This window comes from Protopterus annectens, chromosome 8.part0 (genome assembly GCF_019279795.1).
Source record: "Protopterus annectens isolate FY-2018-M chromosome 8.part0, PAN1.0, whole genome shotgun sequence".
In the NCBI taxonomy this organism is placed as follows: Eukaryota; Metazoa; Chordata; order Ceratodontiformes; family Protopteridae; genus Protopterus; species Protopterus annectens.
Window position 1 is genome coordinate 1343772222 of NC_056741.1, and position 22884 is coordinate 1343795105.

Genomic DNA, 22884 nt, shown 5'->3' on the forward strand with positions numbered 1-22884 from the left:
CTGTTTCCACTGAGGGACAATTTCTTGTCATTGTACTTTAGTTTTCGCTGGCATTAGGTCTTTCCCATCCTTTCCCTTTCTCTTTTCTCTTTCCATTTAAAAAAAAAATAAAAAGCTTTCCTGTTCTCTTTAAGTTACAGTTTAGTTACAGTTGTAGTTAATGTGTGGCTGGTGTCTGATAGTGCATGTTTGTGTGTGCCTGGCAGCATGTCAGACAACCACAAGGCGAGATGAAAGCGAACGGAATAACACACTAGAACCTAGTCCCAAAGTTCGCTGGAGAACCAAATAAGGGCCCAAGTCCGAGTTGAAAGCAAACTGATTTATTTCCACAATTCAAATAAAAAAGAATGCTAAAACAAGTTGCATTAATGCTGTCACTTGAAGATACGTTTTCGTACACCTTCATCAGATGCAAATACACCCTGTTAACTGAACACAGTGCTTATATATGTACCTGTTTATACAAAAAACAGTCATTTGTAAGGTCTTTATCCAATAAAATTAACCCTTTGTAAAGCTGTGCACAATCAATGGCAATGGAAATCTTTTCTTATGTATGTATTACCATGGAAAAAACCTTTTAACATTAAAAATAAAATATCTGGATAAATATTAGATAAGCACCATTGTATGATGTTTCATGACATTACATCACAAACAATTATTCGTGGACATTTCCTTATATAGAAAGTTAAAAAGTATTAAAAATGTTAAATATACATAATAATGTTAACTTGTACCATACGTTTTTACAAATATTAAAAATTTAAGCCTGCCATCTAGTGGCTTTTTAGAAAATTACAGTTTAGCATCTCAACTTAAGAACTGGAAGAATAGAAAGCATGTCATTCAAGCCTAGACTTTTAGTGGCTTCCAAAATAATCTGCCAAAGTAACTCACGATATTCAAGTTTGGCCTCCCACATTCCCCCTCTGATCTCCTTGGGTACAACATCCAAAACAAAAAATGTAAAGGAGGCCTGTTCACATATTAGTTTATGACGGAATAAAGCATTATTTACATGCTAATAGATTTTCAGTTTTAATTTTCTTTCCGTCTTCCCTATGTAAAATGAGTTACAAATCTGGCAGTTAGCAAGATAAAACTACACCACATGTGTTGCAATTAGAAAAACATGTACTCATAATTTTCCTGTTTCTACTATGTACCTCTATAAAGGAATTGTTGTGTATGTGTGGACACTGTGAACATGTCCCACATTTAAAAGTTCCCATTTTTCCTTGTCTGCCTTTTTGATTCGAGCCACACCCAAACTCAAATAAATTCTTAATATTTCTGTCCTTTCTGTATGTGAATTTTAAGGGTTGTTTATATATAATATCCAGGTCCGAAATTTCTTTAAATCTATCCCATTTCCTGTTAATGACCTGCTTAATTACCCCAGAATCACCAGTATAATCCATAATGTAAGCTTCTTCCCAGTTGATCAAACTCTTGGTGTTACTCTGTTGCTATAGCTATAGGTTCATCTTTTCCCAGAATGGGGGCAAATCTCTCCTTTCTTCCTTCAACAACCTCCATGGTAACATCATGAATTAAATTGTCCAGATAACCCCTTTCTCTGAACATGTCACATACAAAACCACATTCTGTTCTAAAGTCATTGTCCTGGGAGGTCATCTGACTAACCTTTACCAATTGACCTTTTAATAGATTTTTCTTTTGAAAAAACAGGTGACCACTGGCAAAATGAAGGTAGGAATTGGAAAAAGTACTTTTCCTATGTCCTTTAGAGGAAAATTCATTGTCCATCTTATGGAGAGAAATATCCAGATACATCAGTTCTTGACTGTTAAAATTGTAAGTGAAATCCAAAAAATTGGTGGTGCATTTTAAATAGGACAAAAACTCCAAAAATCCGTCTTTACTGTCTATCCAAAATATACAAATGTCGTCCAAAAATTGTTTGTAAAGGCACCACCAACTGGCAAATTCACTGTTGAGTACAGATTTGGTTTCCCACCAGGTCAAAATGATATTTGCATATGTTGGTGTGCATTTTGCCCCCATAGCAACCCCTTTTTTCTGTCTAAAGAACTCACCTTCATAATACATGAAATTGTTTTTGAGAATAACTTCCATTAATAATAAACAGTTGCAAAAATCACAATGATTAAAATTATCATTATCTCTCATACACTCCTTGAGCCACTGTAGATCTATATCGTGTGGAATAGACCCAAATAGGTCCACAATGTCTAAAGTCACAAAAGGTATGTCTGAACGGAAAAGGTTAGGTTTTACCTGCCTCAGTAAATCCCAAGAATCTCTCAGGACTGACGGGCCTCTGTTGGATAAATTCTTTAACTTAACATCTGCAAACGTAGCAAGTGGTGTGGTGATAGAACCTTCTGAAGGTACAATAAGTCGTAATGGTGGATCCAAAGGATCCTTATGGACCTTTGGAATTCCAAAAACTGAAGGCACCCTAGGATTCTTGTTGGTCAGAAAATTGTATGTATCAATGTTGATCGAACCCTCCAATAACAAATCATTTAGTAAAACATTAATTTTGAAATTAGCAATATTCATCTCGTTAATGGAGGCCCTGGAATATTTACTGTTGTCGTTCAACAATTCCTTCATTTTAGATTCATAAATAATAACTTCCATTAGGACAGTACCTCCCCCTTTATCTGGTTGCATTATTCTCACTGCTTTATTGTTTTTCAAACCATCTAATAGACACCTCTCTTCCTTGGAAAGTTTAGAAAATACTCTGTGATCATTCACTTCCTTCCTAATTTCCCTTTCCAAGACGTTTTCCAAATTTTTGAGTTGTGGGTGAAGGGCGGGGGTTGAATGTACTTTTCTTCTTTAATGGTAGTGATAGTTTCCTATCACATGTTCCGTTGCCAAACCATAATGCTAAATTCTTTTTCCTTATAAAAAGTTTTAAGTCCACAATAGCTCTGGGAATATTAACTTTCCTAATCAGAATAAATTTGAAACCTTTTAAATGGAAGTTATTCTCAAAAACAATAATTTTCTAAAAAGCCACTAGATGGCAGGCTTAAATTTTTAATATTTGTAAAAACGTATGGTACAAGTTAACATTATTATGTATATTTAACATTTTTAATACTTTTTAACTTTCTATATAAGGAAATGTCCACAAATAATTGTTTGTGATGTAATGTCATGAAACATCATGCAATGGTGCTTATCTAATATTTATCCAGATATTTTATTTTTAATGTTAAAAGGTTTTTTTCCATGGTAATACATATATAAGAAAAGATCTCCATTGCATTTGATTGTGCACAACTTTACAAAGGGTTAATTTTATTGGATAAAGACCTTACAAATGATTGTTTTTTGTATAAACAGGTACATATATAAGCACTGAGCTCAATTAACAGGGTGTATTTGCATCTGATGAAGGTCTACGAAAACGTATCTTCAAGTGACAGCATTAATGCAATTTGTGTTTTAACATTTTTTTATTTGAATTGTGGAAATAAATCCATTTGCTTTCATCTCAGACTCGGGCCCTTATTTGGTTCTCCAGCGAACTTTGGGAGCATGTCAGACAAACCAGAAAAACCCTCCAGTTTTAAAAGGTGTGCCTCTTTTGGGCATAAGATTCCCCAATCTGATGCCCACAAGAGGTTTATTTATTGCTTGGGTCCGGGGCACTTGGAGAAGTCATGCAGTATTTGCTCGGCCTTCAATTCCTGGCCCTTGTTGATATCAGGAATAAGCTCATCTTAAGAGGGCTTCTTCCCTCCTCTGGAGTCCAGATTCCTTCCCAAAAGAAGTGACCCCTGCCCGCTTCCCCAGGGATGTCTGCTTCCGCTTCTGACGAATGAAGGAAGCATTCGGATCCCTCCCTATTGGATTCCTCTACACCTTGCTTCTCTCTGGATCTGAGAGGTCCCTCAGGTCTGGGGGAGTCGGCACCGACCAAACCTCCCACCCCACCGGATTCCTTGATCTCGGGTCCGAGCAGCCTTTCGGAGCTATTGGAGGTCATTAGTCTCCATAGCTCCTTATCTCCAGAGTGAACTCTGAGTCACACCCACCCTGATCGCAGGTTTCGGAGTCATACTCCACACTGGACCAAGTCTCCTTCCCCTGCTCAGACCACCTGGCCAAGGTTGTCACTGGTGCGATTGAAGCATTCTTCCTGGTCCTCTCGGCTCTGTCATTCTGATATTGATCGAATGATGAGTTTTCTCAAAGCCTAGATCCAGCTGGGGACTTTGCCTTTTCCAACCAATGCTGCATCTATGAGAGCTCCGACCCTGATACCTCAGCCTCCTCCTCCTCCGATCCGCTCGACTTTGGGGTTGCAAGGCTTGGTGAGCTCGAGTGGACTAGCATTGGATCGTGGGATAGTCCTTTCCCTGACTCTGATTGTGTCCCAGACCAGCTCATCTCTGATTCTGTCGGAGCAGAGTGGGACCAAGATCTGAGTGATTGACGCCGGGTCCTCGGAGTTGGTTAGCTCCCAACTTCTTGGAGCTGTCCCTTCCTCTGGGGGCCTCAGCCTTCAGCAGCTGAGGTCCAGTGCCCTCTGGTGATGTTAGAGCTGGGATGGCCTCATCTCTGTCTCTCTTAGGGGCTTCGGCCTCTAGGGTCGGGAGGGCAGAGAGGGCTTTCTTTACACCTCAAGACATGGTTCTTCCTCCACCAGGCCCTTCCCAGTCCTCTTTGGATCAAAGCTTTGCTCTCATCCATCTAATCCATGGTCAGCCCCTCCCATAGAGCCTCCAGCCAACCCCTCAGCAAGGGGTTCCCTGTCTTCTGAGTCCTCCCCTGAATACCCAGCTGAGGAGGTCCCCCAGAAACATCAGTACAAAAGGAAGCACATTGACTCCCACTTGGAGTCTTTGACAGAAGACATCAACTTCGATAAAGGGGAAGGGTCCCCCTGATTTCCACCCGATGATGTCTCCTTTGGAGATATCTTAGAAATCCTGAAACAAAAGGGTGGATGGTCTTCCCATCCTCCTTCCCTGGAGGAGTCAGTGTTCCTGGAGGCATTCGGGATGGGACCATCTACACCCTGGGTGATCCCATTGGCAGACCATGGTATTGACCTAATCGCTTGCCAGGCTTGGAAGGAGCCTGACACCATGAACCTGATCCCGAAGCACACTCATAAGTACCTTAGTTCCCCTCAGGATCATCCTTTCTGGAGTAAAGGTGTCCTGGTTGCGCCATTGTGGTGTCAGCAGCCACCAAGAAAGAGCTCACTGAACAGAACTCTACTGTTCTACCCCCGAGCAAAGAGTCTTAGGCTTTGGGACAGGTATGGGAAGCGGGCATATGCCACAGCCACCTTTTTGTTGAGAGTATTGAATTACCTGGCACACTTCACGCATCTCCAGAGAGACTTGGTGAAGGATATTCCACTGATGCAGTTGCTGTATGAGGAAAAATACAAGGTTTCCACACAGCTGAACACCATGGCTTCTATTACTAACTCCTTGATGAGGCTAATCTCCTATGCAGTGTTGGGAAACCTCTCGACTGACTGGTTCAGGGGTAGCCCTTGGGAAACATGCATGGATGAGTCTGTGAGGGTATGCGGACCCCTTCAAAATGTCATTCATTAATGCCCCTTTGATGGTTCTTCTTTGTTCGGACCATCAGTTAAGGAGACTCTTACCTGCAGCAAATCGGAGGGCAAGACACTGTCTGCCATAAGGATCAAATTTTCTTCCCCCCAACAGATCTTTTCCAGGAACCAGTGGAGCAGGAAGAAGGTATGGTACTGCAAATCCCAAGTGCCCTTTCCTAATTCGCAGGATGATTCCTCTTCTAGGGACAGAGGGAGAGAATTCAATGGTAGATGGTGGCCCGGAGGGAGAGGGGTCCACAGCACCAGTGCTTCAGGGAACCCTTCTCTGACAGGCCCTTTCAGCACTCCTGAAGCTGTGCCTGACTGTCCTACTCTGGTGGCAGTCGGGGGCAAACTGTCCTTGCACCCAGCAGCCTGGGCAGGGTCCACAGCACCAGTGCTTCAGGGAACCCTTCACTGACAGGCCCTTTCAGCACTCCTGAAGCTGTGCCTGACTGTCCTACTCTGGTGGCAGTCGGGGGCAAACTGTCCTTGCACCCAGCAGCCTGGGCAGACGTAAACGACGCTTGGATGTTAAATATTATTTCCAGAGGCTACTGTATTACCTTTTCCCTTCCTGCTCAGACCGGGGAACATCTCCCCAATGTGCCGTCCAGTCAGAGGGAGAATGCCCTTCTAGAAGTACAAAAACGTGTAGACAAAAGAGTTATCCAGTGGGTCCTAACCAAACAACGAGGATGCGGAACTTACACTTCTTATTGGTACAAAAGAAGACCGGGGACCTTCAACCCATCCTGTATCTAAGCAGTTTGAATCTCTCTGTCAAGAAGTCAAAGTTCTGCATGGTTACAGTACAGTCCAGTCTGCCACTCATGTGCAAGGATGACTAGATATGCATGGTAGATCTCCAGGACGAGTGCTATCATATCAAAATAGACAGGTGCTCAAGGAGATATCTACACTTCTGCCTGGGGGCATTGGTGAGTAGTTCAGAGCACTGTCCTTTGGCCTCACCACTGCCTTCTGGGTGTTCACCAAATGCATGGCAGTAGTCACAGAGCATCTCCATCTGCAAGAATTCCAGGTTTCCTCCTCCCTGGATGATTGGCTTCTAATGGCACCCACAAGGCATCAGCTAATCCGTGCAATTCTGGTGATGTTGCTCCTGTTTCACCACCTGGCGATCACAGTGAACATGGCAAAATCCAAAATGGTCCTAGTCCAGGACATCAAATTCATTGGGACTCAGTTGAACACGGTCACGCAAGTTGCAGAAATTAACTTACAGAGGATATCGTCTCTCAGGCAGCATGTTCATTGCCTACTAGACACGTCATCTCCTTCAGTTCACCTAGTTCTCATAGCCTTGGGCTCCATGTTGGCTGCCATCTTTCTGGTGCCTCTAGCCAGGTTCTTCATGAGAGTTCTCCAATGGACTCTGGCGATTCAGTGGTCCATCCGGTGTCACCCATTATCAACCTTGATCAAAATTACTCCAGTTTGCAGATGTCACCTGCAGTGGTGGATGCTCTCAAATGATCTTCATCTAGGCAGGCCTTTTGCCCCCCCCCCCCTTTTGGTCTCATTTACCACGGATGCCTCCTTTTTGGCTTGTGGGGGCATTTTCAGGAAGGGATGGTCCAAGGCACATGGTCCCCTACAGAGACCAACTTGCACATAAACATCATGGAGATGAGGGCAGTTCTCCTTACATTACAAGCCTTTCAGGACTGCCTCCCTCTAGGTACCATTGCAGTCTTGATGGACAACATGTCAGTGGTGTGGTACATCAACAGGCAGGGGGAAACTGTTCTTACTCACTCTGCAGAGAGGCCATAAGGGTCTGGGAATGGGCGATTGCTTCAAACCGCTTTCTCATTGCACCGCACATCCTGGGAGAATCCAATGTTCTAGCAGACAGTTTGAGCAGGTCTATTTTGAGTCCTCATGAGTGGTCCCTGAACCAGTTAGTAGCGAACGAGATTTTCAGCTGTTGGGGCCAACCTTGCTGCGATCTATTTGCCTCCTCCCTAAACAACAAGTGCAGCAGGTACTTTGCTCTGATCCCTCCTCCGGGGGAGTCACTCAGGGATGCTCTCATCCATGATTGGCCCCCAGGTCTCCTGTATGCTTATCCTCCGATTCCCCTGATACCCAAAGTTGTACAGAAATCAAGCAGGTTGAAGACCGATCTTATGCTCATTGCCCGTCACTGGCGTCATCAGGTATGGTTCCATTTTCTGCAGTCTCACAGCAAATATCCTCCATGGATATTGGATTTCAGACAGGATCTCATTTCACATCCGACGGAACAACACATCCCCAATCTTCAATCCCTCAAACTAGCTGCTTGGTTTCTCCACTTCCAGTATTCTTGCTAAAGTCCAGGCTTCCTTCCCCTGTCTGCAACATTAACACCTTGCCTCTCAAAAGACCTTCACCAAAGGAATATAAACCCCTTTTCATCTTCAGTTTCGGATGTGCTTAGGTTTTTGAGCTCACTTTTCCACAATGGAGCTAATGTTTCTACAATAAGGGTGCAACTTGCAGCTATCACAAGTTTTCATCTTGGGAAGGGAGTTGGGTTCCCTCTATCCTTTCCTCTTCCAAACTCTTTCTGGCATTCTTAAAAGGGATTTTTTTCACCTATGACCTCCAATCAAGGATCCTTCTCCCCCTTGGGTCTTACTTTAGTACTACAAGGTCTCACCCAGAAACCATTTGAACCTGCTAGTTCTTGTGAGCTGAAGTATCTGTTGTGGAAAACAGCCTTTCTTGTGACTATTACGTCAGCCAGAAGTATTTCAGAATTACATGCTCTATCTTCTCAACCACCATGTATAACCTTTTTAAGGATAGAGTTTTTTTTTTAGGATAAATCCTTCCTTCATTTCAAAGATCGCTTTGGAGGCGAGCATGAACCAAGACCATTCATTTGCCTTTGTTTTTTTTTCCCAGTTACTCCAATAAAGGCAAATACATTTTACATTTTTTGGACGTTCACAGAGTTACATTTCTACCTACATAGAACTAGACCTCATAGAAAGTCAGTGGAGTTGTTCATTGCCTTTTCTCTGAACAGGTTGTCTCTAAGATTACTTTAGCTAAATGGATTACAGAATGTTTTTCCTACAGATTATTCTCAGCAAGGCAAGCAACTTCCCCAGCCAGTTAGAGCCCATTCCACCAGATCAGTATGGACCTCTTCATTCTTTTCTACTAGAATGGCAATTAATGAAATCTGTGCTGCAGCTCCTTGGTCCACAGCCCATATGTTTGTGTCTCATTACAAGCTGGGTATCATTTCCAGGAACAAAGTCTTCTTTGGTTCAGCGGTGCTCAGGCATAGCCTTCCTTGAGGTCCTCCCAGGGTTTATGTAGCTGGGGACAATTACCAATTCGGGATGCATAATGAAATGGCCAACATCAGATTAGAAGTTGTGTACTTACCATAACTTGGTATTTGTGTTGTCCAGTTTCATTATGGCTTACATCCCACCCTCCTTCCTTGTACAGCTGAGAGTGATCTAGAGGATTACGGAACCCACTGGTTCCTAGTTTGGACTCTAGTAGGTCTTTTGCCTCTGTATTTATGTTAGATTTGAGATACCCATCTTGAGGAAGAGGCAGCAAACTTGATCTGATGGTTTGGAGAGGAGTAAGGCATCATGTGAGAGGGAGGGGTTTGAGGCTCGGATCGTATGTCTGAGAAATGGCCGGCCTGGATCAGAGGAAGGATCCAAAGACCCCTTCATGATGCATAATGAAACTGGACATCACAAATACCAAGTTATGGCAAATATTTTTTTTAATTTAGCAGTTCTGGTGCTGTTTGTTTTGCATATGTGCAAAAGATCATCAAAACAGCATCCAAGGATGCCTTGTATGCCAGGCAAAGAGCACCACTCAGACTTCTGTATGACACCAAGAAAAAAGAGACAGGGCTTTAAGGCAATCAAAGTAGGACACTGTGTTTACTTCCTGTATTCTTTTTATAAGAAACCTTTTTGGACATTCCAGTTGCTACATGTGTCTGGTCAAGTACATATTGAAAGGGGCATTACACTCTGTGATGGGCCTGATGTGGGCCAAGTACAGTGTTATGATGACTTTTCTGAACCTAGATGCCATGCCCTTGCTTATAAGTTGAGCAACACAGAAGGATTTTCTTACTGCCTTAGTCACTTCTTGGTTGAAGGCTAGGCTGCTATCTACATGAGTTCCCAGATCCCTAACTTGTGAATCAACTTGTATAGGTGTTTTATTGATGACATAGTTACCTGGGATGGCAGACTTCCCAAAAGGTGCTGTGATGCATTTCTTGGTATTGAGTTTTTAGCCATGGCTTTGCCAGCAAGCGTTTGTATTAGACCTTCCTGAAGGGTGTTCTCGTCTTGCTGGGGAATTCGGTGACTGCTCCCAGTTTGCAGTCATCTGCAAACATGGTTAGCCAGAGGCCTTTGAGATTGGCATCTACTTCTTGGATCTGAAAGCCAAAGAGGAGTGTGGCAAGCATAAAGCCTTCAGGGACTCCACTGGTGACCAGCCTGTTTGTGGAGGTGGCCTCACAGATTCTAATCTCTTGGGTCATATCAGTGAGCCAGCTAGTTATGCAGCATGTTATAAAGCTATCTATACGTAGTTCAGTAAGTTTGTTGACAATGCCCAAGTGGGGTATTGTATCAAATGCCTTAGCCAGGGCTAGGTGGCAGTATGCACTGTTTTCCCTCACATCCTTTGCCTTAGTGACCATTTCAAAGAAGTCCACCAAGTTCAGTAAGAATGATCTTCCTTTGACAAAGTTAACTGGGATGGATCCAGTGTCTGGAGGTCTGCTATGTCCTTGTTGATAATTTCCATGATAATTCTTTCCAGGGATTTGCAAATAAGACTAGTCAGACTAACGGGGTCTTTAGTTTCTGGGATCTGTTGAAGGTCCTTCCTTAGGAAGGGAGATGACTGTCACAGTTCTCCATTCACATGGCACAAAGCCTGTTTTAAGACTGTAATTAAATAATGACTCCAGGGGTCCTGGTAAGTAATATTTTACACTATTCAGGAGGCATCCTGGGATGTTATGAGGGTCCTTTGAGGCTGTGGTTTTGGCTTTAGTGAGTGCAAGCCAATCATGCTCCCAAGTTATAGTGGGAGGATATTATTGGGGAGATGGTTGGGAGTAAGAGGTGGGTAGACCTGGCACTGAATTTGTCCACCAAGCTCAGTCAGTTTAGGACCATTAATCATCAGGTTAGCGCATTGTTTTGTGCTGCCCTTGAGGTTTCTGACATAGCTGTAGAAGAGCCTATGGTTATCTTTTACCTGGGAGGATATCTTTAACTCAAAGTTGGGTTTTGCTTGACTTAATTAGCCCTCTTAGTTGCCTATTTACTTTACTGAAAGAGTTTTTATCTTTATGGGAATTACCCTTCCTGATTTTTGCCATATTTATTTTCTTTTGTTGTATATCCTCTTTAATTTGGGATACCACCAGGGTGGTTTGTTTCTGGAGCTAGTTGTGGGCTTACTTCTGGTAGGTGCAGTAGCTTCTGTGCAGCCATTGACATGGGTGTATAGAGTTTCTGAGATCAACTCAGCATAGGCTGGTTTGTTCTTGGTATTTGGAGGAGCATGGAGTTTTGACAAACTGTCATTTAATAACCGGTAATTTGCTGTGTAATAGTTCCTAACTGTCACTGGTTTTAATGGGATTACGGAGCTGATTTTGATTTCAAAGGAAACAGCTTCATTGTTGGACCATACCAGGGAGGATGAGACATTGACGGGGGTGCAGGGTTCTCTCATATTTGCGAGCATCAGGTCCAATATGTGGGAGCTTCTTGTGGACATATTCACTATTTGATCAAGGGTGTTTATATTTACAAAGTCCAAGAATCTCTGTTCTTGTAGATTTGAGGCTGTGTAGGATTCACAATCTATAGAGGAATAGTCCGTCTCCCATGAACAGGGTGTTAGGTTGGATGGTAAGCATCCCCAGTAGGTCTAAATATGCATTGTGAGCTTTTTGTGACATTTTTTTGTCTGTAGTGATCTGCACATGGAAGAACTCCAGCACATCATACTGTTTAACCACCCTAGAGGTATGCTTGTTATTGATGCATATTGAGACACCTCCACCTTTAGCCTGTGTCTGTGCAGCTACTGCTCTAAAAGTGTGGAAGACATTGAAACCTTCCACTGCTGGAGTACTCTTTGCTGCTTTAAACTGTTTCTCAGGAACTGCACAGATACTTATATTTTTGAGTATGAGGAGGGCTTGGAGAGAGTTTATTCTTTTTTTTTTTTTTTTTTTTTTTTTTTTATTATTTTATTTTGTCTCTTGGCATTGAGCAGTAACACTTTGAGGATGTTCTTCGTGTTTCAGTGTTGCAGTCCTGGCTTCTGGGATTTCCTTGGCTGGGCCAACTATCAGAGTAAAAGTCTCCCTCCCCTTTAGGGTGGCGAACGTCCTATCAGACATCAGTACACTTGGGTATATAAGGAGCCAGCCAACACCATGATATCAGTCCTTTCTTGCTGTCAGACCCAGAAGCAGTATTTCAGTGGTTTGGTTGGTCCACAACAGAGAGAAGTCCTCTGAAACTAAGTATTCCGTTGGGGAACTCTTTTTTTTCTTGCTTTAACCCTTGTCAGATAAGGTTCACAGTTGTCTCTGCTGTGGTAAGCAAATCTCTCACAGAGAATTCCGTTCACTGTGTGTTATTTCTTTATGCCATTATCACGATGTACCTAATTGTCTTTTCTGCACCAGTTTCAACTTTAGGACTAGCAGGTGTAGGGCTGAGATCTTAGCTAGACATCTTAGTCTCCCATCTACTTTGCATTGTCTGATGGCATCCACTGCTCATCCTGCGGTTGAGCTCCCTAAGCATAGGAAGGATAGGGAAAAAAGACCCAAGCTTAGGGCCTTGGATGACAATCATTCTCCGTCTCCAGTCCCCCAAGCCTCATTATTGCTGAGGAAACTGGTTTGTAGTCTCCTTCTACAATTGAGGTGGTGACACAGGCTTCTATCGAGGCCCGTCTGGAGTCCAACATGCCTTTGGGTTCCTCAACTAGGACGGAGCAGTGGTGCAGTGGTAACATTGTCGCCTCAAAGCAAGAGGTTCTCCAGTTCGATTCTCGGCTGTGATGCATTCTGTGTGGAGTCTGCATGTCCTCCTTGCATTTGTGTGGGTTTCCTCTGGGTGTTCCAGTTTCCTCCCACATTACGACGATATGCATCTGGAGCCTTTCTCCCCGGGCCTCGCTGAAAATTGGCTTCGTTCCAAGTCAGTCTTTCCCGGTTAACAAATGTTAAATAAATTAACTTCTACACAGGCCTTAATTCATTGCTCATCTGTCGGGTCTGGGGTCGCTCAGCAGACTTTGGCTACCTACAAGTGATCTTGTACTGGTGATGTCCCTTTGCAGCATCAGCCTGTATCGTCTCAGTCTTGCAGAGAGACTGGCGTCAGGATTGAGGATGTACCTAGGCCCAAGGCCAGAGCTACATCTAAGAAGGGTTCTATATCAGGCCTACCACCTCCCATTCACATGGATATCAGCAAGACCTGGAGAGGTTAGCTGAATACCTTATTTCTGTAGTTAGAGCTAGGTAACCCCCCCCCCCCCGGAGTCTTCCCCAGGGAAAAGGAAGAGGGATCCTATCCCCTGATGTTTTCTCTGAGCCTCCTGATTCTGATGAGGATTTGAACCAGGAGGAATCTGTCTTTGAGGAGGGACCCTTCCTTACTTTTTTTTGAAGATTCAGATTCTGAAGAGAATCTGACTTCAGCTTCGCCTCCTGAAGATCTCAATTTTAGGCAAACTCTCCATGGCATGAGGGAGCACTTGCAGTGGGAGGCCCAGGAATACCCACAATCAAAAAGAGGGTTAGGGAGTTCCTTGACCTGTCAGAACACAAACCTTTAGTTATTCCTCCTTTGTTTGAGGTTGAGTTGATTTTGCTATGTCGGTAGGTTTGTCAATTTAGCATTGCCTAAAAAAAGCACTATGGGGGAAGACAAAACCATAGCCAGTATTCAGAAGCCTAGAAGGGGAAGATGCAGACCATCCTTGGCAAAGCAATGTGGTCTGTTGACCATGTCCTCCCAAGTTGACGGTTACTGGATCCTCTTAGATGGACACCAGAAATACAACCAGTTATTGAAATCACTTATTTTTTGCTCACATTGTGGCATCATCCTTAGGAATGATAATATGCTGCTCCGTGCCAGGCTCATACCACCCTGAGATGCATAGTCTGAAAGCTCCATAATGTCTCTCTCCATATAGTTCCAAGAGGTACATCTCAGGAGGTCATTTACACGTACAAGGGCTATGATGGAGTCATACTGGTACTTGCGGTATAATGACTTGAGTGCTTGTGTGATTTGGCAGATTCTGGCTCTGGATAAGCAAATAACTGTTATCTCCTCTTTGTTTAGCCTGATGTGAGGAGCATCAGTATATACTGCAGTGGAGTCTCCCATGATGAGAGTCTTGGGAAGTGTGTTTGCTTGCCTTAGGAGCTTACTGTCTGGAGTTCCACTGAGAGTGACAGTGTGTGTGGTATTTGGTGTTTCTTTGAGTGCCTTTGGGCTTGCTGAGGCATAGCTTTGATAGTGGATTGGTGTATGTGATCTTTGTTGATTAGAAAGATATTTTTTTTAAGTTCTTTAGTATACGGTGTGTGTGTGTGTGTGTGTGTGTGTGTGTGTGTGTGTGTGTGTGTGTGTGTGTGTGTGTGTGTGTGTGTGTGTGTGTGCGCACGACGCTCTTTGTGAGGTGGGTGGGTGTGGTTTTGACAACCTGATGTGGACTTGTATGCAAGAGTTTATCCTCCAATGTCATTGTGTTAGTACACCTCTCACATACTGTGTCTGATTCTTTAATGATTACGTTAAGGACTTGGCGGATCTGGTTAAGCTGCTCACTACCATCGAGTGTAGGTTTGCAGGCACCAAATGCAGCTAAGGCTGGGGACATGGACATAGTGCTACCAAGCTGGTAATGGTAGCTGTAATACATGGTTGGGAACACACACAGACAAAAAAGGGAAAGGGTATTGTAACCCCTCTTAGTGACATGACTGTCCACATTAGCCACAAGGGCTGGGTTAATGTCTAAATAGGAAGTACATCATAGTCTGTATCTTATGATACAGATGAAGGCTGAAACACCTCCATGGCAGCAGAATTATGCCCCCACCTTTAGTTGGCTTTTTCCCCTCGTGTTAGGGGGGCCCCCATTGTGAAGCAATGAATAGGCTTAAGGCTAATGGCTGGCACACACAGAGGGAAATAACACAAAAGCAGAAAATTGTAGGAATAAAAATAAACCCAAACTTCTTAACCTGTCCTTGTATTTTGCTTTCTAACTCCTTAACTATTCTGGTTACCCTTCACTGCACCGTTTCCAAAAGAGTAATATCCTTTCCTATGCTTTACCTCAGTAATTGCAGACTATATTGTGTTTAAATACTGTGTTCCAACTGTGGCCTCTTCTGTGCTCTGTAAAATGGAATATCACCTTCCATCCCTGGAAGCATACCCCATATAGTACATCCCCACATTTTATTACCATTAACTACTACCTTGTCACACTTTCCTAATAATTTAGAGCTCCACAGACTTTCTCTATCCATTTTCAATATTTGCCAGGGTCAGAGGGTACAGGGAGCCTACCTTGACAAGCTGAGTATAAGCCAGGGACTAGTCCTGGATAAGAAAGCAGTCCATGGCAGGACACGTGTGCACATACAAACACACACAGATGCACACACCACACACATGCACGTAAGTGCATTTTCAAGTGCCACCACTTCACCTACCTGTGGATTTTTTTGCAGGTGGGATGAAACTGGATAGTCTTATGAAAACCCACAGAGACAAATGCAAACTGAAAAATTAATTGCCATGAGGCAGCAGTACTAACTGGTGCATCACTGTTCCTGCAAAAGCGTCCAAATCATTTTCTGTATTTGTAACTATTGCTGTATCCCTGCTGCATTGTGTTGCTTTTATTTTCTTTAACTCCAGTTCCTCAACATCCCCAGATCCCTTTACAGACTGATCCCCCATTTCTTACAGTACCCCCTAATTTAGAATCATCCATATGTGTGTGTGTATTTAGCCCTCTGCAAAAAAAAAAATAAATATATATATATATATATATATATATATATATATATATATATTTTTTTTTTTTTTTGCATATTTTTAGTAACTTGAGTCATTCTAAAGTGATTGCTCTTTGAATGTTCAATATTTCATGAGACACTCGTGTGTGTGTGTGTGTGTGTGTGTGTGTGTAATAATATATATATATATATATATATATATATATATGTGTGTGTGTATATTATATATATATGTACACATACACATAATATATAGACGCCTCTACTTTTGCTTCATTATTTTGTTTGGGGCAAGAAACTCCTGTGGTATTTTTCATCCATATGTCTTTTAAGTACCACTTCCTCCATTGGAATGCAGTCAGATATGTGGCAGTATGGGAGGTTATGCTGGCTAAATGTTTGGCTTTCCCTGGAAGGATATCCTATAGGTTATTAATTCTGCAGCAGTGATCAGTCCACCAGCTATTTTTAGGGTAAGTCCTTATACAACTGCACTTTATCCTTCCATGTTGAATAATTCTGTATTGATTGATGAAGACAAAATTAGGGATTTTGTTATAATCATTGATAGCCATCATAGGTTTGATGCAAACTTAAATATGGTAATCAAGAAATGTTACTGTGTTATAAAGGATATATACTGCATTTCTTATCCAACAGGGATGAGAAAGTATTGATTCCACTGTACAAGTCAGTTGTGAGACCAAATAAAGAATTGTGTTCTGCATTTTGTATGTATAATTTGTCACAGGTAAAGTAATTAGAAAGTATTCTGAAACATTTGCTAGATAACATCTTATATGTAAGGGATAGATTTAAACAGCTATGCTTAAGTTCTTTAGGTTACAGACTGGTTGAGGATCCTGTTCTTATCTACAGGTGCCATAATAGTGAAAACCTGGCCTCTACATGGATGTGGAATTTATACAACATACCTTCATCACAATGAATTGTTGTGTCTTAGTAACCAATATTCTAAAAAAAAAAGGTTGATTGTAGAATACATTACCACTTAATATTAGGAAAGCAGACAGTTTGATAAGATTTAAGAAGGTTTCATAATTTGGGGACAGTATATTTGACCCCAATTTAAATATTTACAGGATCCTAGATGACTTAGAATAGGCTTTTTGAGTATGATTACTGATGTATGTTCAAGATTCAGACTAAAGACCCAGTGAGTAATTTAGGAAACTGAAAATTCATCTATAGTTTTAACGTAATTGTCCCTTATTAATAGGAGCAACATGTAAATGTAATGTATCTGTGTTCTGCCCGCCTCAGGTTATTTTTTCACAAAATGTAAATGTTAAAAGCTACCTTAGGGTTATAAGACTAGGCAGTTGAAGATCCTCACAGGTTAGTAGCCTAGTAAGAATCTGTGAACCTAAGAGAGATATGTGCACTTTGGCAACATTCAGGGCACCAGTTATGTCACTAGGTCAAAAGCTAGTGATGTGTGATTATAGAAAATAAGAATTGTAATATCCTATTATGAATTGTAGCACTTAAGCTATGTCTTCTAATGGTTTGACATGTATGGCATGTGGGAAACTAGGAATGATAAAAAAAAAAAAATCATTGCAGAAGAGAAGCCTAAATGTGTTTTTTGCACATTCAGCAAAAATCATACAGTTGCAAAGGAATCTTGCTATACAGACCTATAGCAGTGATGTCCTACATGAGTGTACTGATTTATTCATAAACTTTAGGAAGTTTGCCAGAATACCATATAGAAATAAATCCTGACTGTCATGCCATTAATGTGCTCAACAAAAGGTGCAGAATTGAGAGGGAGTTGAAGAGGAAAGCATCAGTGTTATTCAGAAGCAATTAGAGCCAACAAAATGAATGAATAGTAGCCTCCATAGTAGTGACAGGTAAAGGCATGCTGACATAGTAATTACTGCTCAGACCCCACTGATGAATGTTTCTCCCCCGAACTTTGATAATTGGTGACTGTATCTGAAATAATGGGCTACGTACCAAGTTGTAGTTTAGCTAAAGGAAGATAAAACACGATACAGTGTACCTCACAGGTCATTTCTGAGCAGCCTTATTTGTGTTTGTGTTCTTGATAAACAGTATCATTCCTTTATGTGGTGCTTCTCTGTATTTCTGCATTTAGGGGACCCTCATCAATTTGAGCAGAAGTTTAACTATCGACGACCCATGTACCCTATTCTGGGATATATGTGGAAGAGCGACACCTACAGACAGAGCATTAAGGTAACACCTCTTCCAGTTTCAGTTTTTATTTTCTCCACACATTGCATCATCATTAAATCATCCTTATTGACAGTTTTAGTCATTATTTTTTAGTCAGGGTCACAAATTTGAGTGTGTTGAAGGGAGACATGGTTTATTGGAGCTTTGTATTGACTACTTAGAATTTTGTGTAGATTCTGTTTTTTTTTTTTTTGCTTAACATCTTTTCATTTTATGGCCTAACTCCATCTCTCGTGGTGAAGTAAGCATTTGCATCACCGCAAGGACTGCCAATGCCTCCTTGTCTTCATATGTGTTCTTCCCAACATGGGCTAACAGGGACTGTCATTATTGTCTTGGACAGCCATGCCCATGTCTTCTCAGAACCAGCTCACTGTATCACGATGGGCCACCACTCTTCAGCCGAGACTTTGTCATCAGAGCAGTGGCAGGAGTAATATGGGAACCACAGTCCCTTGCCCAAGGATGGTTTTGTCCTATCCTTCATGCTCAAGCCACCAGGTGAACTTTGGTCGCCCAGGCTAAAGTCAGGCTTTTATCCCTGTGTCTCTAATAAAAGAAAGCTTTGTACTCCATGGCTTAAAAAGGAATACTTTAATAATAAACAAGCGTAAAAATAAAACACAATACATAAAGGTAAGTGTTTTCACAGTTGTATACTGCTTCATCAGACCCTTTTAAAACATGTCATTCATTTTTTAAATGCCCATTCTGCCTTATTCAGCCCATCAAATGAATCTTAAACTTCACTTCATGACCAAACACTAACATAGATTCATTCTTAAAAACTGTCAATCATTGGAAAAGTAGGTGTAACTTAAGTAACTTTAATAGCTAATCAAATACATGTTGTGATTCACATCATATAAATGATTTAGCCAATCAAAAGTGGAACATCAAAAATTCCCACGAATTACATGCATACAAACTATACCTCAGTGAAGTAGTGGGCGTGACTTGAGTATAGGTTTAATTGATATGTGCTTGTTATGTCCTGGGCTTTTATATGCTTGCAGTTCTAATATCCCTTCTAACTCATATTTCTCAGTTATTTTACGAATATCACCTTCTCTGATATTTTCATACATCAACTCTAAAACTAAAAACTTAAAATAACATGTTTGGATAATGCATTGTTTAACTTCCTCTGCCTGATATTGCTAATATATTATTAAGTTAGGCACAGATCATTATCACTGACCTTTGTGGTTGATCCTATTACCACATCTTAAAATACATACCTAAAAATTAGCCCAGGCTCTTAATAAGATGAAGTATTTAGTAGGTCACCTACTGGAGTTCAAATAAGAGAGAAAAAGATTTGAGTAATCAGAGCAAACTATTAACATTATTATTGCTAATAATAATCAAAGAAAATACAGTTCTAAGGATTAAGCTGCAGTCTGCACACGTAGTTATCACTGCGCTCAAGCCACATCTAGACGACAGTGATTATAATCATTTATTTGTTCCTTACTTCTGATTTTTTTTTCAAAAGAAGAATCTTCCTGTAAAGATTGTGTGTTCTTTTTATTTATTTATTTAATGTTTGCTGACCAGGAAAGTCCGTCTGGGCACATGCCCAATTTCAGTGGAGACCTGGGGTAAAGCCCCAAAAGGATTAAAGATTGATACAAATAAATAATACAGTACATAAGCTCATAAAGTAATGGTACAGACAAAGATTACAAGATATAACTAGAGATATTCAAGAATAGACAGAACAGTTGACTATACAAGAGAAGAATGGTGGGAAGTAGATATTTTTCTTAGTTTAGAATAAAATGTAGAGAAGTATAGAAAGAAACATAAGAAAGGATGAGGCACAGAGGAATAGACAGGGGATCAAGAGAGATAGTATAGGAGAGGAAATTAGAAGGGAGAGAGAAACTCCTAGCAGAATGAGTGAGTAAAGATCAAAAGTGAGAAGTAGTGAAGGAAAGCCTATAAAGATGGCTGAAAGGAGGAAGGAATCAGCCAGGTATAAGGCAGGAGCAGAGCCAAGAATTAGGTAAGATATGAGGAGTAATTTGAACTGTAGGTGATTTGGTGTGGTAAGTATGTTTTGGAGGATTGAGTTCCATGTTCTGGTGATGCAGTTGGAGTAAAGAGTATTACCAGAAAAGTTGTTTGCTTTTGTGACCTGTAAGAGAAATTTGTCAGAAGATCTAAGTAGTCTTTTATTAGATTGAGGTTGAAGTAGGGTGCAAAGTGCAGGATCCCTATCTGGGAGGTAAAATATTCTGTGGGCCATAGTGAGTTGGGTGTATGTGAGGTAATTGAGGAGCTCAAGCCAATTTAGTTGGCATAGGGCACTGCAGTGATGGGATCTACGAGGAGTGTTGGTGGTGAATCTGGCATTTTTGGTGTTGCAGGTATCTAGTTTTGTCAGTCTGTTTTATATAGGTTGGTGAGAATGGGTGAGGCTTAAAGAACAGTAGAGATTAGGTGTGTCCTGGCAATAAATTTTCTTAGAGTCAGGAAGGGTTTGACTCTGTAGAGAGAGACTAATTTATTATGAACTTTTTTTATAGTTAGATAAATGTGTTTGCCAAATCTCATCTTAGTAGTTGTACCACCAAGAAGCTTAGTGTAAGAAATGGGCTCTGTTTTTGTGTTGTTAGAAGAATATCATGAAGGGAAACAGGAGGTCTGATGGTTTGTTGTGTGAGAAAATTAGTTTTATTGGGATTGAGGATTAACTGAGTATCAGAGCCAAGATTCTACCTCTGTAAAGGATTTCTGGGTTATTTTTTGGAGTTTAGAAAGAGAGGGGGCTGTGCATATGAGTGTGGAGTTGTCAGTATGTTGTGCATTCTAGCAGCCCCAGCCTTCTCCTAACTTGTTAACTTAACAATTCTACACGAAGCCAAAAATAACTGCAGAACAAAGGCGTAACATAAAGGATAGTTTTAAACATTGCTATAATAATCTAGATGAAGCAAAACAACCACAAGAAAAAGTCATTACATTAGAGATTTAAAATACTGGGCTTATGAACTAATAGTGCTAGAGTAAGGTTTTGCAGTACCATGCGTTGTACGATCCCTCATTTTTGTGGAAGAACAGACCATAAATAAACATGTAGACATTGTGGAACATTCCCACAGGCCCTACCAACCTCCTAACCTCTCAGCATAATTTCAGGCACAGCCAAAAATAACTACAGAACAAAGGCATAACATCAGGGATAGTTTAAAACATTGCTATGATAAACTTAGATAGCAGAACAGTGTTTGCATTAGCATGCATTAAGACATCAGTACATTCTGCAAAATTCTCACAGCCCCTACCACCCCCCAATGTCTCAGCACTGTAATCCTGGGTAAAGTGAAAACAAAATTAAAAACAAGACAAAGGCGTAACATTAACAATGTGCTTATACATTATTTCTTAAATGTGGGGTTATACAAACCAAAAAATACCAGGCAAACATTTGAACACTGCAACATTCTCACAGCCCCTAACCACGCTCCCAACCTCTCAACACAGTAATTGCAGATAAAACAAAATATTGTCATAGAACAAAGTCGTAGCATCAGGGATAGTTATAAACATTGCCCGTATAGGCAATTCTAGCATAAGAGTTTGCATTAGCATCATAATCACATGGGTGACTGGTAAAAACAGTGAACCACAACCTCCCAAATGTGTAAAAGTGAAAGCATGGAAGTGAGTGGTTCTTGTAAAATCATCATTCAATTTAACAGTGATTTTAAAGCAAAACTAGAACTGGTTTGAATGTCAAACATTGTTTTTACCATATGCGACATATGGTAGAAACGGCATTTATTATTTTCAGCTGAGTCGATGAAATGACTCAAAAATATTGCGTCTTTTAATGAAATGATAGTAAACCTTTTAAACAATGTACTTATAAAGATGGTAGGACAGATTTTGCAGTAGCATGCATTTTGTGAACCCACATTTTTGATGAGGAACAGATCAAAAATACCAGGCAAGCAGCTAATTGTGCAACATTCTCAAAGCCCCTACCCCTCTGCTACTCTGTCAACTTAACAATTCCAGACAAAGCCAAAAGTAACTACAGAACAAAGGAGTAACATCAGGATAGTTTAAAACATTGCAATGATAAACTTAGATAGTAGAACAGTATTTGCATTAGGATGCATTAAGACATCAGTATATTCTGCAGAATGCTTACAGCTCCTAACCCCCAGTGTCTCCACACAGTAATTCTGGATGAAGTGAAAAAATAAAAACAAGGCAAAGGCACAACATTAACAATGTGGTTATACATTATTTCTTAAAAAAATGAGAGCACGCAAACAAGTGGGCTAAATTCTTGGGTAGGCTTATAAGGGCCTCAGTGCTAATAGCCTAGTAACCTCCTATGATCCTATGAAAAAATACCAGGCAAACATTTGAACACTGTGCAACATTCTCACAACCCCTAAGCACACTCCCAAAGTGTCAACACAATAACTATAGACAAAACAAAAAATTATCATAGAACAAAGTCGTAGCATCAGGGATAGTTATAAACATTGCTGGTACAAGCAGTCCCTGGGTTACGGACATCCAACATGTGGACAACCCATACATACGAACTGCGGCTCAATGTCATAAGTAACGTGAAAAAAATTAAAATCATTAAAGTTACCCAAATCTGTGTGTGTGTGCTATGGCGTCTGCTGCTTTTTGAAGATATTCAGTGGGGAAGAGATCCACAGATACGGTGGTTGGTTTTAGTTTCTTGATTAGAGTTCAGATAAGTGATGTAGAAAACTGGTTGAAAGTTAAAGGAGAGTTGGGAACTGATTGTAGAGACAGTCAGACTCTAGCAACCAGGAGATAGTTTGCTAGCTGGTGAGTGGATAGTTTCTGTAAAGAAACTGTTAAAGGTATTGGCAACATCATCTGAAGGTTTTTGGTTGGTAGCTGAGGGGGAAGGAGTGGTAGTTTGTCCTGGGTGAGGAAGTTTATTTATGCCTGCCCA

At 41.1% G+C, this 22884-nt stretch overlaps 1 protein-coding gene across 2 annotated transcripts in view; it reads left to right on the forward strand.

Moving 5' to 3' along the window:
* Nucleotides 1-22884, forward strand: part of UBE4A (ubiquitination factor E4A) — a 1266879-nt gene that overhangs the window by 794844 nt on the left and 449151 nt on the right. For both annotated transcript variants that reach the window (XM_044080891.1, XM_044080892.1), the window contains one exon: nt 17824-17924. In XM_044080891.1, the coding sequence (XP_043936826.1) occupies nt 17824-17924 (101 nt within the window). The remainder of the gene's footprint in view (nt 1-17823; nt 17925-22884) is intronic.